Genomic DNA, 23,449 nt, shown 5'->3' with positions numbered 1-23,449 from the left:
ACTAGAAAACTCTGCTTTTTTCTGGTTGCAAATAAAAATGTGGTGGTTGTTCATCCTAGAATACAGAACTGCTGGGGAGACATTTATGAAACATTGTAAATTCTTATGTTACTGTTCATGTTACATAGTCTCTTTGGAGCTACTTAAAGCTAATATTTTGTGATCTCTGACACTGAAGTCAGGTTACAAATTTATATTGTGGCCTAGTTTGAGAGAGTGTACCAAGTTTCAGGAGACTTGCTCAAGGGAAACTTGGTATGTGTCAAGTACTCTCTACACAAATGTGATGTATATCTCTATGCCTTATGAGTGTTTATAAATATAGGATATGTCATCACTATATATATTTTATGCACATGAAAGAATACTGTTTTGGTTTGTGTTATTTAAGCAAAATAGCAATAGGACTGAAACCATTTTTCTGTGTTGTGATCTCTGCATAGCTTGCTCTCCAAGTTTTTGGTTGCTGATAAGTGTGGATGGTTAGTTTCAACACAGTTATGATTGACAAAGCAATCCCCCTTCATTCTGATTAAAAAACTTTGTTTACCCGATACATGATTCAAACTTCGTCGCTTCTGTAGAAAACAGTAAGAATAAAGCACATTGCAAAATCAGTGACCCCCAGTGTGTAAAAGATATGAGTCATTACTATAACTCTTCTTACTCCATTATTTGGAATGTTTAAAAGTGTTTGTGGTGTTATTAAATTAGAAGGCAAGACTATTTTGATTAGCAGGTTAATGTAGCAATGCCCTTCACATAGCAAATTCCTTGATTAAGCAAGTTTGTCTCTGAGATAAATGCTTAATTTGGTCATTGACTACACCTCTAGGCAGATTCAAATACACTGAACCTTCTTTAAAACACAGACAGATTTTCTCTCTCCTTTCCTATTCTTCCTCATTCCTAGGAAAAGCGAGGAGGGTAGAAATTCAGGGTATAAAGATGATAATTACAGATGTAAACATATAAGAAGCTATCATTTATTATAGATGTAATATAAAATGTAAAGAACACGCGGTTATGCTAAGCTAACACTGTGGCATTAACCCTACATACTGAACTTCCTGACATTGAGCCTTCACATTTTTGTGTTGTGCAAGGTGTTATGCAAAAATAAATACTTTTTTCCTTTGGCTAGTGTTGTGTAAAAATATGTGCATCTCTAAGCTGGTATCTGCATATATATGAAATATTGCATTTCAAAATCATGTGTCTGAGTGCTAAATCACATGATAGTTTAAATTTTTAAAAATATAATAATTTCTTCCTTTTTTCCTTGGAGGTCAAGTTTTGAAACTTTTTCTTGAAAGCTGGAAGGTGACTGTAATTCTGTTTTTGTTTTGTTGGGGAATTTTTCAGGTCATTTGTGTGATGGGGCTTTAAGAGAAACATCAAATGTTGTGAGGCTTTGAAGGTGCTGATTATCTGTACACTGCTGATTAAGAGCTTGGTCCCATTCCAAGACCCTCTTGGCTTAATTTAGGGACACATAAGGTATTATTTAAATATGAGCCGTAACAGTGGGGTTATGCAGATGGCATTGATCCAGCAGAAAGTCTAAGAAAAACTGTATCTCAGAAAACAGTGAGATGCACATGTCTAAAAGATTTGTAACGTGTTCTCTTTCTCTCCTTGGCACAAAGAAAAAGAAGAGATTTAAAATGTGATAATGAATAAAGGATTTTGATTATGTCTGCTTCTAAATGTGCTAGAGCTTTTCTAGCAATATAATACAGTCTTCTCTAAGTGAGACCCTAAGCATATCTGGGAACTAGTGTGTCTTTTGTTTGCATAGTGTTCATTATATTGCTCTCCCAGTAACATATATTTGTTCGGGTATCATTGCCTTCCATATGGTCAGCTGTCTGCCTATTCCCATAATATGAAGCATTGCAAAGAACAGACTTTGAACTTTGAAACCTGGCTCTGGGATCTCTATTGGTGGTCCTTCATCCTCAGTGTAACAGAATTGCACATATTAGCCACTGTATTGCCTAAATACGTCTGGGGGAAATGCCTAGTGCTAGAATGGGCTTGGCTGTAAATCTAGTCTCTAAGAGTAATAGAGTAAGGTATCTATTCTTGCTTATCACTTCTGTCAGCTTGTTCCTGGATCAAGCTACAAAGAGGTCACATCAATATGATGTCATAAGAGGCATGTTCAAATCCTTTCCATTGTTGCTGGTGATATGCATTCACCTCTCAAGTGATGACTCAGCTGCCAGCTAATAGTGTGGTCTGTGTTAGCCATCTCAATCCTATAAATGAAGTTCCTCTTTGCTTCAGGAAATATTTGATTTTATATATATATAAAAATGTATCTATATATTCTAATGCAAGGAATGGGCCTCAGGTTATACCTGTTTCAGCTAAGTTTCAGGGTACCTAAGGAGATGAAATTCTACATCAAAGGATGGATGTGAACTCTCATTTCTTGCAACTTGGGTGAAACTTCTGCTTTCTGAAATGTGAAGTAAAAGGGCAGTACTACCTCTGTTTCCTCCCTGCCCTGTTCTTTGTGTTATGCCATGTAAGTTATTCCCTTATTCAAGAGTCAGCAGCTGTGAACCAGCAGGTACAGAGGACAGTGCCTAGCTTGTGGATCCTGCAGAACTCCAGGGCTGAAGCTGCCCTTTCTTGAGCTTACCTGAAGGGAGAGGTAATTCTTGCTGTGTAAATAACATAAATGTCAGTGCAGTAAAGAACTGTATTTGCATGAACACAGGGAATATACAGCCTTAGGCAGCGTCTAAGCAGTGCTTCTGGGGATCATCCTGGCACCTCTGGTGCCGTGCTGAGAAACTTAGGCAGGTGCAGCTCTCTCGGCACCCAGCCAACTTCGGCCTCGTTACTGTGGCCGCTTAGCACGTGGCTGCCCATGGCTGTAGGGCTCACTCTTCTGCCGGCAGCCATGGCAAAGCCGTCCTTAAGAGAGGTAAGTGTTCGTGTCCCAGAGACTGCAACTCCCAGCCTTGCAGTTAAGCTCAAAGCCGCCGGGGCACGGCTAGGAAAGCCCAGCTATGCAGGGCCCTAGGGGTGGCGGCGCTCTCCTCGCCCGATGCCCCCCGCCCCGCTCCCAAGCGGACCAATCTTCCGAGCGGGGCGGTCAGGCTGCCGCGGGGAGATGGCGCCAGGTAGGGAGCCTGAGGACGGGGCCGGTGTTGTTGTCGCCGCAGGGCGAGGGCAGAAGGGCACGGCACGGCACGGCTGCTCCGCGCGCCCCCGCCCCAAGGCGGGAGTGGTGGTACGCGCCTCTTCCCCGCCTCCTCCCCAGCCTTGAACGAGGCGCTGGACGCTTTTCCCGGCGGGAGGAAGCGCACGAAATAAAAACAAGTGTGTCCGCGCTGAGGGAGGGGGATTTCTGCATCCCCTCACCGACCGAGCCGCCGTGCCCTGTTGCGGAGCCGGGAAAGCGAGGTAAACTTTGTCGGCCGTCGGGAGCCATGGGAGTGAGAGCGCGCCCGGCCGGTGCAGCGGCGCGAGGCTTTGTTCCTAGGGGGGCGGAGGAGGTCTGGCGGCGGGGAGGGCAGGGAGGCCCCTTGGCGGCCGCAGTGCCGCCGCGTTTGGAACTGAGGAGAGACGGCGGTTCCGGGGGCAGCCTACACCGGGAGCGGGAGGCCTGCACTCTCGCCCACGGGGGGCGCGTTAGGGCGGGAGAGGGGTAGTTAGTTGCAAGCGGTGGGGCTGGCCGGGGGCTGGGGCATATTTCCAAGAGGAATCGGGAGCGCCGTCCGCTGGGACAGCGTTCACGAATTCGCGTTACCGGGAAGGTAAAGGTGGCGGAGCGCCGCCGCAGGGCAGGATGGCGCCGGGCTTGAGGGCCGTGCCGTCCGCAGGCAGGCTCCGGCCGAGGGGCCCGGAAGGCGCTCTCGTATCTTTGTAGTCAAGCTGGGTCTCTCCATGCTGGGGAGCTTAGTGGTCAGGCACGCGCCTGGAAAGTTACTTAAACCCTTGGGTTTGTCAGGCAGGGAGATCCCCGGTGTGGGACGTAAGTGCGTCTGGCAGCGGGAAGCCGCCCTCACGCCCGGCTCCTCGGGTCGCCGTCCACGGACAGCCCCTGCTGAGGCTGCCCGGACTACTGCAGCACATCTGTTCGTGTGTGTGATAAATGGAGTTGTCTTTGGTACCCACCCAGATCTCTCCCAGTGCCAAACTGCTGAACTATTGGCAGTGTTATGTTATTGGCAGTGTTTTGCCATCGCTGGCTAAAACTGCCAGCTGCATGAAGAAAGGTCAAAATCTCTGGTTGCTTCCTGGTGCCTTTACTAAATAAATAATCTTTACTGAGGATCGAGGTTCAGGATCTTTGTGTGTCTTTTGACAACTGTACAGGTCATAAACCTGCATTGGTGCTGGCCAGGAGCGCAAGCTGGATAGCTCAGGCTCTAGAGCTGTGATCTTCCACGTCGAGGTGGTCTCCTGAGTGGTAAGGAGTTGCACGTTAACCAAGGGTCACGTTTCCAAGCCTACGATTAGGTGATAATTACAGCATTATGTAGAATTTGATTTTTTTTTTTATTTTGGAATGCTGTGTACATGCTAAGCAGCATTTTTTTTTGTGTTGAGGAGTGCCTGGTGGCATTACATTTGTAATAGCAGTGTTTACATTTTACTAGGTATGAAATGAAACAGTGGTGAGAGCTATAAGGGCGCTAGCTGTATGAATGAGACTGGGTCTTTTTAAGGTAATATTTGATAGGAAACTTCTGTATACTGCTCAACTTCATGACTGATTACAAACGTCTTAAGCTGGCTGATCTTTAGAAGAAACTGCTGCAGTTAGTCAGTCAAGTTTATTTATAGAAGGCCAAGCAGGATTTTTCCTGAAAGTAATGAGATTCCTGATGACTTTGAAGCTGTGAGATAGAACCTCTGAAGTATTTGAAGTAGTGGATTTTTAATCCTATATAGCCAAAATTGGCTTTTTGTTTGTGGTAATTAAATTGATTATTTCTAATAAATAATGTTTATTGGAAAGCTTACTTAGTCAATTTGTTGGAAGTATAGGTGCTCATGAATCAGTGCTGCATTGTCAAGAGTTTTCCATGAGTTAAATTAAAACATTCCATTTCAGCATAGATGTGTATATGATTATTTAGAGAAGACAGTGGCCACAAGTGGTTTAATCAGTGTTTTTTGCAATCTCTGATTTAATCCAAAGTACTTTTCTGCAGGTTGTTTTACTGAACAACTGTGATATTTTGGGATATCATTACCATTGGCATTACCTTCTTTGGCCTGCTCCTTTTTTGCTGGTCATTCAGAAAATATTTATATCTTGAACACAGAACCCACAATCAGGGATCTTTTTCTTTCTCTCTTTCTCTGCTGCTTGCAGATGGCATGGGAGTCCATCCCTGAGGCTCATCTGTCTCTTTGATGATAAGCTCTATGGCTAGCAGAAGATTGGAAGATATCACTGAGATAGTGATATAATAGTGCAGAATATTGGAAAAATACAGCAATTTATTTTTCATTAGACAAAGCTGATTGAGAGTTTCTTCATCTCTTTTGTGTCTGAGTTTCCTTCTCTGTAAGTGACCAAAATGACAGAGAATGAGGTGGTATTTTTGAGAGATGTGTGGGTCTTATTTGGGTAAAACCTTATTAGTATCGTTGCCCATGTATCTCCTAAATATGCTCATTAACAAAAATAGAGATGGTAACCAAAACAGCAAGCAGGGCTAAAATTGCAAAACAGCTGTAGTGAAGGAAAACCAATGCAAGGAAATTAATTTAAAAGTAACTAAAGATATAGAAACTTATTGACTAGTTAAGCATTTAATTTTAGGGCTTAGAGTTCAGTTTTATTCCTAGTGAGATTTTCTAGTGGTGTTTTTCTGGCTGCCAGTTGAAGAATCAGATATTAATTCATTTGCATGCTGGAATAATCTCCTGATTGTACAATTCCTACCATAGTAACAAGTGCTGGATGTGCCTTATCCATCAGCTTCACAAAACTTGTCAAAAATTTACAGCTTTGGTTTTTTGCCACAGTTTTGCCCTTTAAGTGCAATTTAAAGTGTTGCATGGGTAGTCTGAGTCCTAATTCTCATTGAGCAAAGTTGAGAAGATCACAGTGGAAGTGATATTAAGTAATGGTATTTGTTTACCTCATGTTGATGATTTAAGAATTAAAATGTATTGCTTGAGTGAAATGACACTGTAGAGCAGTTCCTTTTGTTTTCGATGCAGAAATGTCAGACATTTTTAGCAGTGGGGTGGATCAACAGGCTAAGACTGACCAGCACCAAGGAAGTGAAGCCTAGAAAAGAAGAACCTTTGCAGGTCAAGTTAACTTTAGTTCCTGCGCCTCAATACAGAGGGCTCACATGCAGCACTGATAGTAATCAGAAGTTACCATATCCTTATGAGTGTCTTTATGTATTAACTACACACCTGAGCTATTGCTGAAGATCTTTCTCTTGGAAAATCCCTCTTGACCAAGATTCTTCAGCTATGAAGGAAGATGTGTGTGATAGGAGTGGGGGGCAGGGAATGACATAATGGTTCAGCCTTTTTTGTTTGTTTATTTGTTTTGGGTTTGTTTTGTTGTGGTTTTTTTTTGTTTTGGTTGGGCTGGCTTTTGGATTTTTTGTTGTGTTTTTTTTGGTGTTTCTCCCGGCCTTAGTACCTTTGTGGCTGGAAGGCAACAAACAAGCCAGGTGACTGTATAGCTTCTCTTAAAGTCAGTTTGGTCCTTGCTTAATTTTTTCTTACACAACAGGGATATGTAAGTATTTGTGGTGTTTAGCAGCAAATTATTTTAGTGAGGGATGGGAAAGCAAGCATCCAGGAAATGTCAAAGCTATTAAAGTTTTGGCAGGCCAATGTCCCCAAAGTGAGGACTGCCATTTGATGAATAAAAGTTACATTTCAGAAAAATAGCCTGCAATATGATATTATGCAACTGGGGATAGAGCAGTCTGCTACCCTGCTCCTTGCACCACCCTTTAGCACTGACAGGAGTGTACTTCATTGCATTAATTTTTGCTTTTAAAATTAATCCTTTAGTGTAGTGCTTGAGCTGGCAAAATAAACATAAGCTACTTCTAGTAAATGAAAGACTAAAGTTTTTCTTTATGGCAGTGTAAGGGAGTCTGCAGTGATAATGGTGATGCATGAAAGTGCCCCCTCACGCTTTTTCCCCTCTTGATTCGGTAGTCTTCTGTATTGATGTATTTCACCATGTAACTCTGCTTCTAAAGTTGCTATTTTTTGCACAGCTTAAGAATATAACTGGACTTGCATCCTCAGGACTTGTTAAGCTCCAGAAAAGGGTGTAGTGTTCTGTGCTTGATATATTAAGGCAGAATTTTCATAGCCTGCAAGATCTGTTGTGTTTCCAGTGATAAGAAATAAACATCGCCCTGCTTCCCAGGGACTAGGTGTTCACTTCTTTCTTTTTCTCCCCCCCCCAATTCCACTGTGCTATTATCTAATTACCCTGTGGGTACAGACCTGTGTGATAACAGAATTGAGAGAATGCATTGCTTCAGGCATAAAGTGGCAGATTGATCTGCAGTAATCTAATGGACAGATGTGTTGATGCAGCCTGCTTTCAGTGTACCTCCACTGAAAGCCATCTGAGGAAGCAGCCTGAGACAGAGGAAGGGAAGATGCCGTTACCTCTTTGTAGTTCCTTAAGCTCTCTTAGCTTAAGACACTCTCTTAGCTTTGGGGGTGGCAGAAAAAGGATGTTAATCCATTTAGGAATGTATTTGGTATTTCGGGGAATGAGAAAAAGAATGGTAATGTTTAGAGAGCACTCTATTAGGTTTTATGTATTCAGGGAAAACGTCTACAGTTCAGTTCAGTTTAAGCTTTCAGTCTTGCATTAATTTACTGAAAAAAACAAAAGCTTTGGTGGTGATCTCTTTTAAGCCTTAACCACATAAATAAAATAAAAAAAGTGGACTAGAGGTCATCTTTTTTCTTCTCTATTCAAAGCTGTATACTTGCAGACTGAAAAAGTGAGAGTGATTTAGACTTTAACTAGCACACATATGATTATCCTTTCAATTAAAATGCTATATTATTGTTTTTCTTGAAGGAGATAATTTTAGTTGGGGAAACTATGGAATCCTGTGATATGAGTTTGATCTTTTTTTAATACAAGGAAGCATGTGCATTAGACCATATATAAAATTTTCTATATACCATTCTGCCTTCTTATCCCTTGCATACCATTTCTCAGACTCTATTCTCACTTGTCAATATAAGAAGTGTATTTACAACTGTCTTTTTAGTTGAGGTAAAATGGGTTGGCTTCCTTCTTCCATAGGTGTTCATGTACTTTTGCTTTTTCTGCAGCTAGTACTACTAAAATTCTTTTGAGAAGATAAGGTAAAAAGAAGCTACTAGTGTGTAATTTGACGAGGGCTATTTATATTTCTGTAATATTGTCTTGTTGGATACCAGGGCTTCTGGCTGAAATATTTTCTCTATCAGTGTTTCTTTCTGCCAATAAAAAAAAATAAAGCAAGTTGCACCTTCTGTCTTTCAGCATGAAAATATCTTAGACAAAACCTTCAGGTTTTTGCAAGGCTTCATGATTGCCAAAATAGGGCACTTCTGTGTCTTAAATCATCCTTATTAATCTGAATGTGTTTTGAGGCTTTTTTTTCTTTGCTGTCAGGTTTCTGTATTTCCGTTTTAATGATTCAGCAGGTTGGTGCAGTTGAAAGTGACCCAGGGACACTTCCATTTGGCTTACCATCTTTTCTCTGTAGGTGATAAGGAGGTTCCAGACAGCTGTGTGCTGTGTTCTGCATCTCCTTTCAGCCTGCTGGTCAGCGTCAGATTGCTGCTGTTGCTTCTTGCAAGGGCAGAAGTGACTATATACTTAACTCTTTCTCCAGTCCTCTGCAGCTGTAGTGTCAGTAGCTAAGTCCTCTGAAACAGCTAGTTTAAATTTTCCTATTTCAGGGCAGCAGATGGGTTGTGGTGGCCAGTGGATATGACTTGTTGTGATCAGGTGGGTAAGTTGGTAGTTAGTAGGGTGGGTGGAATTGAGGGCAACCCATTGGGAAGGGGGAAAAATTGGTGTTTGAATTGTGGTAAATAATCCAGTATTCACAGAGGCAGGAAGAGGCAGATACCGTAGCACTGTGTTTGGGGTGCTCATCTGCAATCTGGAAGCAAAGGAGAGGAGCTTAAAGCTGAGCCTTCCACATCAGAGGAGAGTGTACTGACTTAGAGGTCCTATGATTTTACCCCTTTATATGCTGTGCATGCAGACTCTCCCCTTACTGCTTCAGTGCTTTAGTATGAGGTGTAATTGTTATACCAGGAGAGACTGAGATGTGATCTGGCCAGGTGTAGCACAAGCATTCCTGGCTGTTTGATACCAAGCGCAAGCTAATGAGTTACTTCCGTGAGAGTTTTTTTTCCAGAGGTGGGGTGGTTCATAACCCCTACCTTTAGCAGTGTTAGGTTCTGTACCACATGGTGGGCATCCTTGTTTTCTGCCTTTCATGGAGCCAGTGAAGAGGGAGACATAATCTGTGTTCCACAGCCTTGTATGACTTTTCCCCTAGTTGTAAATGTGTTAGTAATGGAAATACAGCTTGTGTGCATCCAAGCTTTTGTTTTGAAATACAGCTTGTGTGCAAGCAAGGTTTTGTTTTGTCTAGCTTTAATGACTGATGGATGATAGTGACTTGTTACAGGATACTTTCCTAGCAGTCAGTGTCCTGGAAGTAGTAGCTGTGAGACCAAAGAATATCTTTGTGGGCATTGTGTATTTGTACTTTTGAGAACACCTGATTTCCTGAATATATGTGTTAGGTTTTGTTTACCCAGTGGATCTGAGCCTTTCTGTAGTGTTTGCAATTGAAATGTAATTTTTAACAAATTGTTGATGTTGTACGTCTGCCAGGCTATGAGTAATTTGCCAGTTTTTTATTTATAATATGTACATGAAGAAACTTTAGGTGCCTGGATTTTGGTAACAAACCGTTCCCTTTGGTTTTGGTGAAGGAGTTGTTAACTCATCTTAGGTCATAAATATGTAGTCTGTTGCAGTGGTCAATAAGAGAGAGCCTAGGTCTATGGTTAAATTAATTATGTTGATTTTAGCATGTAGCCAATTTAATTTGAGTTTGAAAAACCTCTGAAAACACTTACTTATGATCACAAAATATTTAATTAATTTAAGTCTTTTCTGAGGAGTGCTGTCTTTTTTTTTTGCAGTCATTCATTTACTCTTGCAGCTATCAGCCACACTTAGCCTTTAGGATAATTTTTGTTTTCAGCTGAGATGGATTTGCTTTAGAAGATGAAAAATCAAGTACAATTTATGATCTATTACTGCAAGTTCTGGGAAACCTGGCATTTCTAGTGGCAGTTTCAGTAAGTTAGGGTGTTTAAGATCAAACTCTGGAGGAGGACGTATGTTTTTAGTAGTAGATTGGATTTTAAGTAATAAATGTTTAGATTAGTAGATTTCAGTTGAACCACTGAGATTATTAGCCTGTTTCTTAAAATTCCTCTCTGCTTTCTTCTGTCTAGCCCAGATACTGGATTTTTTTGAGTTGTAAGGTTATAAGTGTCTAAAAAACCCTGCTATTCTATCTTAGCTGCTCTTACACTTTGATTGCAGCTTGTTGAAAGAAAAATTGTGTTTTTCAAGTATCAGAAACATACACATTTTAGAAGTGCATCCTCAATCCATAAGTGAAATATAGCAAGTAAATATGGGCAAGTCTTATACACCTTCTTTATAGGTTGTGACTGAAAAGAAATAACTGACAATAATTCTGTAGTCGTTTTATGCATCTTTTGTGCTTTTTGTAACCTTGCAGGTTTCCCTTTCAGCAGATATTCAGCACTGGCCTTGCTGAAATTAATTCCAATTCTGTGTTATTTGGAGGGCTTTTCACGTTCTGCTGTATTTTATGGATGCCAATATTCTTTTACTTGTCTTATTTTCTTCTGTCTTATATACTGTGGTTACATGAAATATTTTGGTGCTGTCCTGCCACTCCTTTGCCTCCCTTCTGTCCAGAAGCATACTTAAATATGTAAGCTTGAATCTGCTGTTAAGATTTATCTGTCTATATTCAATTACTTAGGTGTTTCAAGATGCTTAATGATGGGGCAGGAAAAGAAATGAGTTTAATTCTGGCATGACACTTAATTTTCTTCTGTAGACTTCTTGCCTTTTCAAGCTTAAAAATTTTGCATTTTCAGTCTAATATTTTGCTTTTATTTCTGTTCTGCTTCGTGGAATGTGCTTAATTTGTGATATTTTCTCCCCCTTTCCCCACCTTGGTAAGCACTGGACTTTACTCCAAGGAGTTGCTTTGCTGAAGCACGATGGTTGTTATTAGAGTTGATGAAGTGCATCAAGGAATTTGTAGTTTTGTCTAGGAAATTAATCTCTAGAAGAGGTATTCCAGAAGGCAGCTAAAACTCTATTCCACAGGAAGGGCAAGAGTAGCATGTCAAAATCTTTTGGCTTAAGCTGGGAGTATTCTTTTGTTAAATATCTGCTTTCTCTGCTGTGCAAAGTTACTTTGAAGAAAACTAATTTTAAAAAATGCAGTTTTAACTTTTTATTTCTGTGTAACTGAAACACTTTGACTGTCTCCTGTTTGTATACATGCTATTATTCACAGTTTTATTTTGAAATGCAGATGCTCATTGTGTTCTGAAAAGATAATAGCCCCTTTTTTGTACAGGTAGGCTCATAAATTGTGTCAACAAGCTGACCTGAAAGCTAGAGACTACTTAATGAGGCACTCCAGCTTTCATTATGGCCTGCAGGAGATGGTATAACACTTCCTAAGAAAGAAGATTTGGAGGCTAATTGTGAAAGAGTGGCTGTGTTCAGCTGTGATATCTCAAATCAGGAAGTACAGAACAGTACCTCTGGGGGAAACCAGGACCGATACCTTGATTCATAGTCTAGTTTAAGATAATAGTATCAAAATGGTCTGTGATCATGTGGTGCAAGATCACATGTGCCTTGAAGGAACTGATGAATAATCGGAAGCATCTTTGAGAATTGTTTTCTAATGGCTGGTGCTCATTTGTGAAGAGGAAGGCCTCTACTTTAATGAATTAACACATTATATCAACACCCAGTTGCACTGGTTAGTGCCTTATCTGTGTGCTTTTCAGTGAAACTGCTTTCTCCGCAGGTACGAGATTTTGTGAAAACATAGTTATTTTGCTTAATACAGAAAACATGGTTAGGCTGAGCTGGAACAAAATGTGAGTAAAGGCTTTCCTTCCTTTTAATACATTTTTTGATTGAGTTTTATTTTGTTTTTAAAGAATGTGGTGACTAATGTGTGGAGCACAGGACTGAAATTCAAGCAAAGCAGACTTTACTGTCACATGTTCTCACTGTATCTGACTCATGCTGATATAATCATCAGTAATTTAGCTTGATACTGATATGCAGGGAGAGAGAATGATATGCAGGGAAGGAGTTTGACACTTAGCCTTCTTGAATGCATTTTCTGTCTTTTGGGATGCAATAATTGTTCCTAACTCTTGCAAAGCAACTTCAGTTTCTCAGGTGTCATTTGCACGGTGACGTCTGATGTTGCTTAACTAGGTGGAATTGTGCATCCGGTGCTTAGAGCAGGGCTATGGGTGTTGCTGCTGTGGGAGAAAGATGCTTCTCTTACAGTGTGTGTAGAGGGAGCATTGGCTGTATTAACGTTTTTGGGTAGTTCAGTTCACTTGCTTTGGCTTACCCATGTGGGTGCTGTTGTAGTTAGTTGTAGTGTTCCAAAGACCCATAGAGCTGAGAAGGAAAAACATTTCACAACAGTTGGAATGTTCAAGCAGGCATGATTTTTCACTTCATTATACTTGAAGTGATGTGAGAGGTGAAGCATGTATACAGAGCAAATCAAGGTTTTCCTGTGAGTCATGAACTATGTTTTGATAGTTCTCATGAGTGGTGAGCTTGCTCCATTAATTTCTTAATGACACCAAATTGGGCACCAGTTCTATCTGTTTACTATGGCCATGAAATCTGCTGTATGTGGTAATAGATTTGGGAATCTTAGTTCAAGTAATGGACTTGCTGTATTCAGAACTGAAGTTCTCCTGCACTTTCTGAAACAGTGTTGTGCTCAGATGAAGATTGAATACAACTTCAGTGTGATATAGCTGATATAATGAAGTATTTCAGGTGTAGCTGGATCAATTAGTTAATGAAGAAATGCGGTGATTTTCTGAATTACACACTCTTCAGTATAGTGAAGCTGATGTAACATGGGTGATGGCAGGATAGGTTTGGTTGTAAACTCACAGGAGCCATTGCTTCCTTAATCCAGCCTGTGTCCTGATGTGGTGAGAATTTGATTTGGTATTATTATAGCTCTAACCAACCACAGCAGCTAATATCCTGTTTTAACACTTTTTGTGAAAAATGGGAATTTTGATGCTTCTGTAGGAATGAAACTGGGTTATTCATGTTAACAACTAGACTTTTTTTGGAAGAAGTAGCTTTTTTGTCCCGTAGTTTAGCAGAACAAGAATCTTTTTTCAGGCCTTCTCTAAATCATGATAGTTTTCAGCTTGCCTAAGAGAAAAATGTAGGAGGTTTTGACATCTAAGGTATTGTGTAAAATGTACTTGAGCAGTGGCAGCTCAAATGTGAATAAAATTGTGGAAATACTAGAAGAACTACCTCTCTTAATCTATATATTTGCCTTTCCCAATATATTTATCTTCTCACTTTTTCACTTTTTCCTTTTTATAAAGCAAATTTGCTTCAAAGAATCTGTGTTACAGATGATAAATATTGCTTTTGCTATTTTATCATTGGGAAAGGACAGACATATGAAAAATGACTCTTTTGTGATGCAGGTGGCATTTCCAACCTGAACCTGCATTGAATCGTTTCGGTGGAGCATAATGTTGTGTTTGATAGACAACAGGGAAAAAACTGTCAGCTATCTGCTTGTACATGTCTGGGGATAGAGAGAGAAGAGGTAGGAACATAGTCCTTCGAAGAGAAATGAAGGATGCGTGTATTCTGGGGAGTATCATATTAGTTTAAAAGAGTTTGACTTTTTGCTCTGGGAGGGACTGGGGGGACATAATGTGAATGGGGGGAGATGGTGAACATTCCTGGAGGGAATTAATTTTAAGGTGATTTAAACAGAGGCTTTGATCCTTTCCATCTGCAGGTTGGCTTGTTTTAGCTTGTTAATGTATGGGTAGCAAATTCCCCCCTTCCTTTTATGTTTGCAAAATTGCTCATAGCCCACACATGACTCTGTAACTGGAGAGAGATTGTTCATTCTTGCCTGCAGGAAGACATTTCTCTGTCTGGTGAGATGAAGTTCCAGACTAGATAGAGGGAATGCAAGAAAAAGCAGATGGGAAGGAAGAAAAAAAGAGATGGGAAGCAAGGCTGTGCAACTCCTAATCTACGATATTTGAAGAAATTGGCACTAATCCATCTGAGTTTGCATTCAGAACAACATCATGTATTCTGCAGGATGAGGGAAGTAAAACTGCTCAGTATCACTCAAAGCCTCCCATGCGTCTCAGTGTATAATGTTGTGGTTGTCTGTAGGATGTGGGTACTATGTAGAAATGTCAGTGAGTTTAGGAAAATTTTCTTTATTGCCAATCCACAATAGTTCACTCTTATGAACATAATTAGTTCTTGTTTATTTCAACTTCAGACATCTTAAATATGAATAGAAATGATTACATATATTTAGGTATATGATTATGTATATTTAAGTAACCTGAAAGTAAACAGGTGTTTGGTGATATCAAATATCTGTTTCTCAACCAAACTTCTTAAAGATTATTGAAATTGTTTTCTGTTGAACTTGTATTGCCCTACCTCCTCTCAAGTTGCTCTTTTAAGTCAAGATTTTCCAAAAGTATCAGGATTTTCTTCACACTGTATTTTCTCAGAATTCTGCCTGAGTGCTTATCCTGCAGGTAAGATAGCACTCATCAGGTTAGAGAGATAATTAATCTCCTACCTCTTTTCCCACCCCGGACTAGGGTGGGAAACCTTTGGAGAGGTTTGTGTGTGCATATATGTCATTTGAAACTTTTAATCTCTGTGAGGGTATATCATGCCACAAATGAAGATTTTATTTCTTGATTAAGATAGAAACTAGAAGCACATAAAAGTCAGTACTGGCATAAGCTTCTAGTATTTACTTAGTGGAATTTTTTCCTGTGTTGCAGATCTCTCTTTGGTTATTTTAAGATCTCACAGAATTTTGTTCAGAAATGTGTTTCACAAAGACCACGTTTTAGGATGAATAATTGCAGTCTGTCCTCAGTTTGATGAGTTGTCTTGATGCTTTTGTAGTTGCTGGCTCATTCTGACTGCTTTGAGGTCCTAAGGAAACAATATAAGGACTCTTCTCACCCACATCACAGAGGCCTTTTTAAAAGAAACTGGGGGCGACTGAATCCTCCTGAACTCATGGAGACTTCTTGTCAGCTGCTGGTGGCTGGGCCTCTCCTAGTAGGAGATTGTGTATTCAAGGTTAAATTTGAGTAAACCAAGAAAAACATGGGGTGTTTTTTTATGTTTGAGAAATCTTGGGTGATATGGAAGTATTAAAAAAAAAATCAAAAAATTGGCAAATCCTGCCATTTTGCAGGTGCCAGAAGTGGTTTCTAGTAATAGAATTGCTTTCTTAACAAATGTCTCTTGAAGAAAAAAAGCTGATGACTAAAGAAAGTTGGGGTTGGGTGAGTTAAAGAAAATTAACTGTGCAATACCTGCAAAAACTATTTTTTTTTGAGAATTGTGTTAGATATAGGGACTTATTATATGAGGACCTTTGGAGGTCCTTGGAGGATGATGGTATGTTGCTGTCTCTGTGGAAGTATTTGCCTCTAGATTTAGATCAGTCAACGGTAAAGAGAAACTCAGCATAGGTCACGATTTAAGTAATCACTTCAGTAGATTATGAGCTGTACAAGCTCATATTGGCTGTAATGCTTGGAAAAGATGACATGAGTTGGACACCTGTAAGTGTAAAACTTCCAGGTAGTCAGATTCTTTTAGAAATTTTCACTTAGATGACCTTGCTTTCCTGAGACTGAGCTCACTGGAGCACCAAGTTGCATGAATGAAATCTTAATCTCAGTTCAGGGAGCCTGATGTTTGGAGAATTAAACCAAGAAGTCTATAAGGGGTTTTCTCCTCTTCACAGAGCACACTCATATGACTACATTCAGTCTCAGAGAGAGACTTAAACACAGCCATCCTCCAAGAGGCAGAGTAATAGAAAGATAATAAATATTCTGCAAAGTGTCATTATGACAAGACATTTCATTTAGTCTGAAGGCATCTGTCTGTACTTGCAGCACATGCAAGCAGTAAGAACAAAAAAAGGGCATCTGTATGTTGTGGTGTAGGTATTATACAATTAATAGCTTGTGTATATATGCATGTTTTGCATGGAAAAGATTAATTTGTCATAGTTGAGTGTATAGAGTACAGTAGTTCAGGTTACTGAATTGCAGAGTTTGGTTTGGCTTAACTTTAAAGGATTTTATCACTTATTCTAAGAAAAAATACTTAACTCCACCCTTTATTTGGTTGCAAAATGGTATTTCTTTGTTTAAAAATACATGCACTGGTATTGATGTCTTACTACCTGTTCTATCAGTGGTAAATTTTGATTTCCACAGTTCAAGTTGCTATGATGTATAAGCATAATGTGCTAGTGGCCGTATGGGGGACTTTGCAGGGACAGGTTAAAGTCTTGGGGGCACATGGTGAATCATGGCCTGTTAAGTTGCTCAAAGTGGTAAAAGAATAACTGGAAAGCAAAAAGGTGGAAAATTAATTGCAGCTAGGGGAATGTGACCACTACAGTCAGTATAGTAATAGGCTGTGAATTCAACTTAACCTGAACTGAAAACTGGTTTGAACAGTTGTCTGGCATTTTGCTTTCCTTTATGCTTCCCCCCCCCATGCCACAGGCCTCCCCTCTGCCCCCCATAAGGAACTTCAGTCCTATCAGGATCTGATACAGGTCTGAAATGAATTGTTGCCGTAATCCTCTGGTAATAATATCAGTAAGATTTTTCAGATGCTTTGGTAAACATTTTTATTGCTCACTTAACTATTTTTTTGATGTACAGAGGAGAAATGGATATACTTAGAGCTTACCCATGTGGCTGTGTAGGGGTTAAGTGCTATTTAAAAATTGTTTTAATGGAGGGGAAAAGGTTTTCTAATTGTAGTGAAGTATTTTTGGAATTTGCCCTGTCAGTAATATTTCACTAATTAAAGCAACCCTTTGTTTAAAACAGGCTGACAACAGGTTGTCTGGAGAGTTGGCTGGTGGACAAACTGAGGTATGTTCATTCCTCAGCAATTCAACTTACTTTATATGCTGATGTTTCTGAAGTAATGTTTAGAACTTGAAAGAAGGTAATCACATCTCTGCATTCCTTGTGGTTTCTCTACTGCTGAGGGTTTCAGCTTATGAAAAATTTTACTGCCTTAAAGCCTTGTGTGTAGTGAAAATAAATAAAACAAGTATACAATCACTAGGCTCTCTTTGGCTGGAGGTAGTAAGTTTGTTTGGCAACATTAAGGGATTATAAATCTTTGCTGAAAGAACATTAGCAAGAGACAGTTCTTTTCTCTCTTTTTCCCTTTCTCTTACGTACACTCTTGCTTGGGAGAACAGTGTATATTCTATGGTCAATAAGGTTTTATGTGTTTGTAGAAAAGTGGGTTCTTGTCTGGAAGTTGTACATTTGCTGTAAAGGAAGGGGCAAGGGCTACATTGACATACAGTGACAGTTGAAAAATTTTACAGATTTTTCTGCCCTAAACTGCATACAAAGAAAGTCACATAATACCAAAAATTCAACATACAAATCTTGAGTAGCTAACTATACACTTGCAGGTGGTGTTTTCCCAGTGCTGCAGTATTGCTGCAGTATTGCTGCTTGCTCTTAGTTGCTTGGTTTTGTCAAATGGCTTGCTATTGTTAAGAAGCCTACTTTGCCAGATTGAAGATCTTGAAAGAGTAAAACTTCTGCCCATCCTGGCATTTTGAGTGAAATCTGTTGAGTGATAAATACCTACTTTTGACTAGACTGAGACTTGGTAGCTTTCTTTTGAAAGGCTACCTCTTTATTAATAAATTACCTCTTCATTAATAGATGTTCACAGACACACCTCAAGTCTTCAGAAAACAGTGTTTGTGCTTTCTCTTCCCAACATTTATAAAAATACCACTCTGCCAATCGGCCTTGTCAGCAGACCTGCAAACAAACATGTCCAAGCAGCGAAGATATGTCAAAAGTTTTATTTGATTTAAACAGCAAAATTGATACATTGCATGATGTACTCTGTAATAATGAAGAAGATGCTGGAGCAATTGGATGTCAGAACTAGCTAAGACTTTGTAATAAGGATTCTCTAGTCTCACGTGTTTTTTGTTTTACATTTCCATTAAATTATTGAAGCCAGGTAACACCTGGAAAGCAAATTTAGTAAAGCAATGTAAGGATCAGAGAGAGTTAAACACAAATGCAGGCTTTAAGCAAGGCACAGAGAACTTAGTATTAAGAAATAGCGGAGGCAATAAATTCACTAGAATACAGGACACTCTGACATGAGGGAACACAAGCATGAACAGAAAGAACTAAAATGCTAGCACACACAAAAAGGGACATATGGAAGAAAAACAAAGGGAGATAAGAGAAGGGACAAGCCAAGAAATTGGGTACTCTTGCCAGATACTGAAAATCCCTGCCAAATGCACAAGGAAACTACCCAAATTAGGGAAGGTTCAGAAGTTTGTGGAGATGATGATGAAAGGACATTGGGTTCATGATGAAGTAACACAGGAACGACCACCGAAGTTCTCCCCAAATTAAAGACCACGCCTCTAACTCCGCCTCAACTCCGCCTGTTATGAATATTAAAAGTAGATGTTGCAATATGATGAATATTCATAATATGTGATGTAATTGCTTGGCAAAAAGTGTATAAAAAGCTCAGTTGTACGTTTCTCGAGTGGAGCAGTTTGTCCAGGGCAACCTGGCTGCTCCCCGGCCGTGAAAATACCTCCTGCTTATAGACTGAAAATTCTGTCTCTGAGCAGTTTCTCTGCGCCTTCTTTGGGGCACAAATTGGCATCATTATTTCAGCTTTTAGCAAGTGTATCATGGTGCTGTTGCTTCTGTAAATTGCTGTGATCTAGAAATGACTTTATTTGAAGAATCTGTTCTTGGAATGGTTTCTTTTTTTTTCTGTAGGGTAGAAGGAATAGTAACTGCTGTGATAATGAATGAAATCCTCTAAAAGTGCAAGAAAAGAAGTCTTAAGCTATGATAAAGTAAAAGTCATGAAGAATTTGAAGGAAACTGTTCTTCTGAGAGAAGGGTGAAAAAACAGAGTACTTTTCCATTGTGACAATATGAAAGTACCCTTGGTGCAACAGATGTGAATGGAAACTGGAGAACCCTGATGAAGTGATACTGATGAGATTAGAGATAAGAAGAGTAAGGGTTTGTGGAGCTTCATGGTTGTTAGAAGGAAGAATTTAAATTTAGTATTTCAAGTGGATTCATTGGTCCTTTAGAAAGGATCATGAAAATCGAGTTAAGCATATGTTTTAGTGAGCTTTTCTTTACTTGCTGCGATAAGAGATTCTGATTTTAGTGCCAGGGAAATAACTAGGATAGTTATTTGGAAATTTAAAGTGCATAGTTTTTTTTGAGTCAAAAGGAAGGAGCAAGTCAGTTAAGTAACAGTTGTGTTTAATGTAATAGTTTTTCTTTAATTATTTGTCCTTGGGTAAGTGACCAAGTTAATCAGCTACAGGGCAGGCACTGTATAATAACTTTATAAATGTCTGTTGTGTTTGATTTCCATTTCCACAAGAGCTTTAGGTCTTGTAGCTGAATGTGATCCTTGTGCTTATGCCAGTTTACATTATCCTGGTTCATTTGCATGGCAGAAGAGAGAAATTAAAGTTCCAAGCCTCAGGCCAGTACAAACAGAAACAAATCTTTTCCTGACTGGGTGGGAGCACACACTGCTCCCAGTTGTTTGCAGCCTGCACTAGTCAGTGACCCAAATTTATGTAATTTTTCAAGATGGCTATTTTCTTGTATTTCTGCTAGAAGTTAATATTTGAATGGAATAGCTAATCGGAAAGGTGGAGACCACTCGGGCAGGCAGGCCAAGGGTGTTATCCTCACTCCAGTCTGTGATGAAAGTGACTGTGAATATGGTTACAATAATAAGGCTAAGGTTAACTTAATTCAAATTTTTTTAAGTATAAAAATCTGAGGTTCTGCAGAAATAGTAATAATTTTGGTGATTAGCTTGCTATTGATGCATTATTTTACCATAACACGGTATGCTTTGCTGCTAAATTTTTCTTACTCTCAGAGTTGGAGGCTAAATGTCAGAATGTATATGTGTACTGAACATCATATAATTTAATACATTTACTCTCTCAAAGGTAAAGGTTGAATCTGACGTGACAAGTGCTTTCTCTTTCTGTATGTCAAAGTGTAAGTGCATCTTGTGCTTGGCATGTCTGCTGGAGCCTGAACAGCCTACTTTTCATAGTACTGATTTAGGTACCGGAATGTGAAGAATGGTTAGAGCTGGAAGCAGCGTGAGAATCAGGAGAGGAGCCTTATTTTGCTTCTTGCCACAGTGACAAGTGTGTCTGCTGCCATCAGGCTAACCTTTATTCCTTCTCAGTGCATCACAAAAGTGTTGTTGTAATATGAATAACAGTTTTAACCAGGAAGTTTTAACACCATTGCTTGTTGGGTTTTGTTTGGGATTTTTTGTGTGTATGGTTCATGTTCTTCAGTAGAAATACAAACCTACCTAGTACTAGCCTTTACTCTCTCTCTTTCTTCTGATTTGCCTGTTAGGGCTTAGGTGAGTGCGGCTCTGTATTAATATTATCTGTGGTTAGTAGCAATAAGGGAATATGATTGAGACTTTCTGGTTCAATATACTGTTATAATGTGAAACGCTTTGAGAGATGTGTTCAAAATGGTCAGTACCTCTAATCTTTTAATCTCAAAGGAGAATAAATAGAAGGTATGCAAAATCTACAGTTGCAAGTAGAGTGTTTTTCATCAGCTTGTGTTTTCAAAGACTCATCTGACGAGACCACACAGGAACACCAGAAAAAAAACCAAAATAAATGGCTGACCACAAGTTGTCTGCTCTCCGATGAAAGTAATGAAATTACATCCTGGAGCAGGAATGTTGAGTAAACATTTCTGATTTTTGGAGTGGCACTTATATTATCCTATAAAAAATTTTGTAGCAGTCTGTGTAATATTAGTTTGGTTCTGTTTCCTGAAAATGGTTGATTATTACTTGATGGAAAAAATTGTCTAAGCTTCAGTAAAATGGCAGCAAAAAGTAAAACTAGATATTACGAAAGAAACTAAGTTCTACCTAAAAGTGGACAATAAAGATTTTTATGTTTCCCGTGAGGTTTTCTTCTTAAATTACTTACATTACTGAATACAAAATTTTGTAAGCTAAAAATTTTGAATCCTCAGGTTTTATGAAATGCAAAAAAATGTGCCCTTTTAAGTTATATAAAATATGTTGGTTTAGATTACTGTTTGGAACGGTCTTAACTACATAAAGTAAGATAACTTTGTAAAAAGAGGAAATAGATACAGACATAATCCCATGCATAAACACAGAGTGTTGTTTTCTATATGAGTTACTATTTTTAGTGCAGATGGTAATCTGTATGGGATTGCTTGTTTCCATACTGAAACACAACTGCTTGGAATACCTTTGCTTCTGGCCTAGAGGAATAAATTGAACTACCTGCTTTGGTGTGGAGAGAATAGGTGTTGAATGAAGATGTTCTGGCTACAGATGCTGGTCTGCACTCTGTTCCTTGCTTAGTGTTTCTAAGGACAATGTCCAGGTAGACTTCATGCAGTCTTTAATACTGTCTTTGTTAGTAGGTCCTATGAAGCACACAGATAGCTTTGGTTAAAATAAAGTAGTTAAGTAAGGATGTGTGTGGGGAGAGGAGAAAATTGAACTGAGGTTACCATTTAATACCTTTAATGGGGTTTTCATGCATACTTGGAAAGCTTGTTATTTCCTATTTTTGAAGATGTAATCTGACTGATGACTTCCCTGATAAATGCACTTTCAGCATTCATGCTTCCTTAGTATAGCAGCTGCTAAATGCACATATGTACATATATATATATATATATATATAAACAAACTGTGCAACTGTGAGCTTTCTTACTGCTGTGTATTTCTAGCCTGAATGCTGACTTTCTCTGGAAGATAGTGGGGGGAAGAAGATATATCTGAAAGATCTATTTGAAAGGTAGCACTTCTGTGCTGTGCACAGTATCTGCATGAACCTAAAGTGCTAAATTGAGTATGTATTAGTGTAGCACATCTGCCTCAAGCAGGATTTTAAGGGTAAGGGAGAAAACTCAAGCTGTGAGCCTATATGAAATGGGTAACATTATTCACTGCATTAGTAATATTTCCTCTATTTCTTAGTGACTGACATAGTGACATGCATCTTCATCCCTCTCAGCTATTTTTTTCTGGCCAGTGTTCTGGCACACAGCTGCTGCTGTCTGTCCTTTTTCTAGTGCTCATCTGACCTGTTATGCTTCTACTTCCCTTTCTCCTCTTTCTTTATAGGTTTTGGTAAATTTCCTGGTTGTTTCCTTTGTTTCCTTGGTAGATTTTTTTTTTTTTAATTATTATTTTGTTTGGTTTTGATATCTGGTTCTTACCACATCAGAAATTGCTACAAGATAAAACTCTTGGTCGATCTTTGGTGTTTGGGCTTATAACTAGCTGCATCATGTCACAGGAGGGTTAAGTTGTACCTTGCTGCAGTTCTTTGGGCATTTGTTGGTTTTGTAAACAGGTTCATTAGGGACTATTGAGACAGAGGGAGGAAACATGCATAGAAGTGTATACTTTCCTCAGTGTGTGTGTGTACCTGCAAGATTCATCTTCAGTGGGAAGAGATTTGATTAGAGATTCTAGGAAGAAGATAATTTTGGGGAAAAAAATAAGCTTTAGCTGACAGCAGTTCAAGGCTAGATGTGATGTCTGTGAATTTTAACTTTTTAAATTTTATTATGCCCTTTAACGTTTTCTGTGAACAGAGTAAACCAAGTATGTTCAGAGATAGCCTTTTCCCCCTCTTATTTCAGTATGTGAATTCTTGTCTTCAGCTGTCTAGCTCTGAATTTGTGGGAGTTCCAATCTTCGTATAATAAAAGCGGTGTTGTAGCTGCAGAGAAGTCAAGGCCAGGTCATTTAACAAAAAAGAAAAATAGCCATTGACAAACACTGAGCTTTCATGATGCACATAGTCCTTTGCTGCTTTCAGACATTTCCTTTGTATGGTATTTTCCCACATAGAACAAAGTGTTGGTTTGCCAATGTGATGAGGATAAAAAAGACAAGTTTACC

The 23,449-nt window shown here is 39.2% G+C and overlaps 1 protein-coding gene across 1 annotated transcript in view; it reads left to right on the top strand.

The window, feature by feature from the left end:
• Positions 1 to 3,011: 3,011 nt before the first annotated feature.
• The window catches only part of TNS3 (tensin 3), a 185,766-nt gene continuing 165,328 nt past the window's right edge, over positions 3,012 to 23,449 (top strand). The window contains exons 1-2 of the mRNA XM_017820129.1: positions 3,012 to 3,140; positions 17,281 to 17,325. Of these exons, the coding sequence (XP_017675618.1) occupies positions 3,027 to 3,140; positions 17,281 to 17,325 (159 nt within the window). The 5' untranslated portion in view covers positions 3,012 to 3,026. The remainder of the gene's footprint in view (positions 3,141 to 17,280; positions 17,326 to 23,449) is intronic.

This window comes from Lepidothrix coronata, unplaced genomic scaffold (genome assembly GCF_001604755.1).
Source record: "Lepidothrix coronata isolate B3197 unplaced genomic scaffold, Lepidothrix_coronata-1.0 Scaffold3, whole genome shotgun sequence".
NCBI classification, from domain to species: domain Eukaryota; kingdom Metazoa; phylum Chordata; class Aves; order Passeriformes; family Pipridae; genus Lepidothrix; species Lepidothrix coronata.
This window is presented reverse-complemented; position numbering and strand designations above follow the sequence as displayed.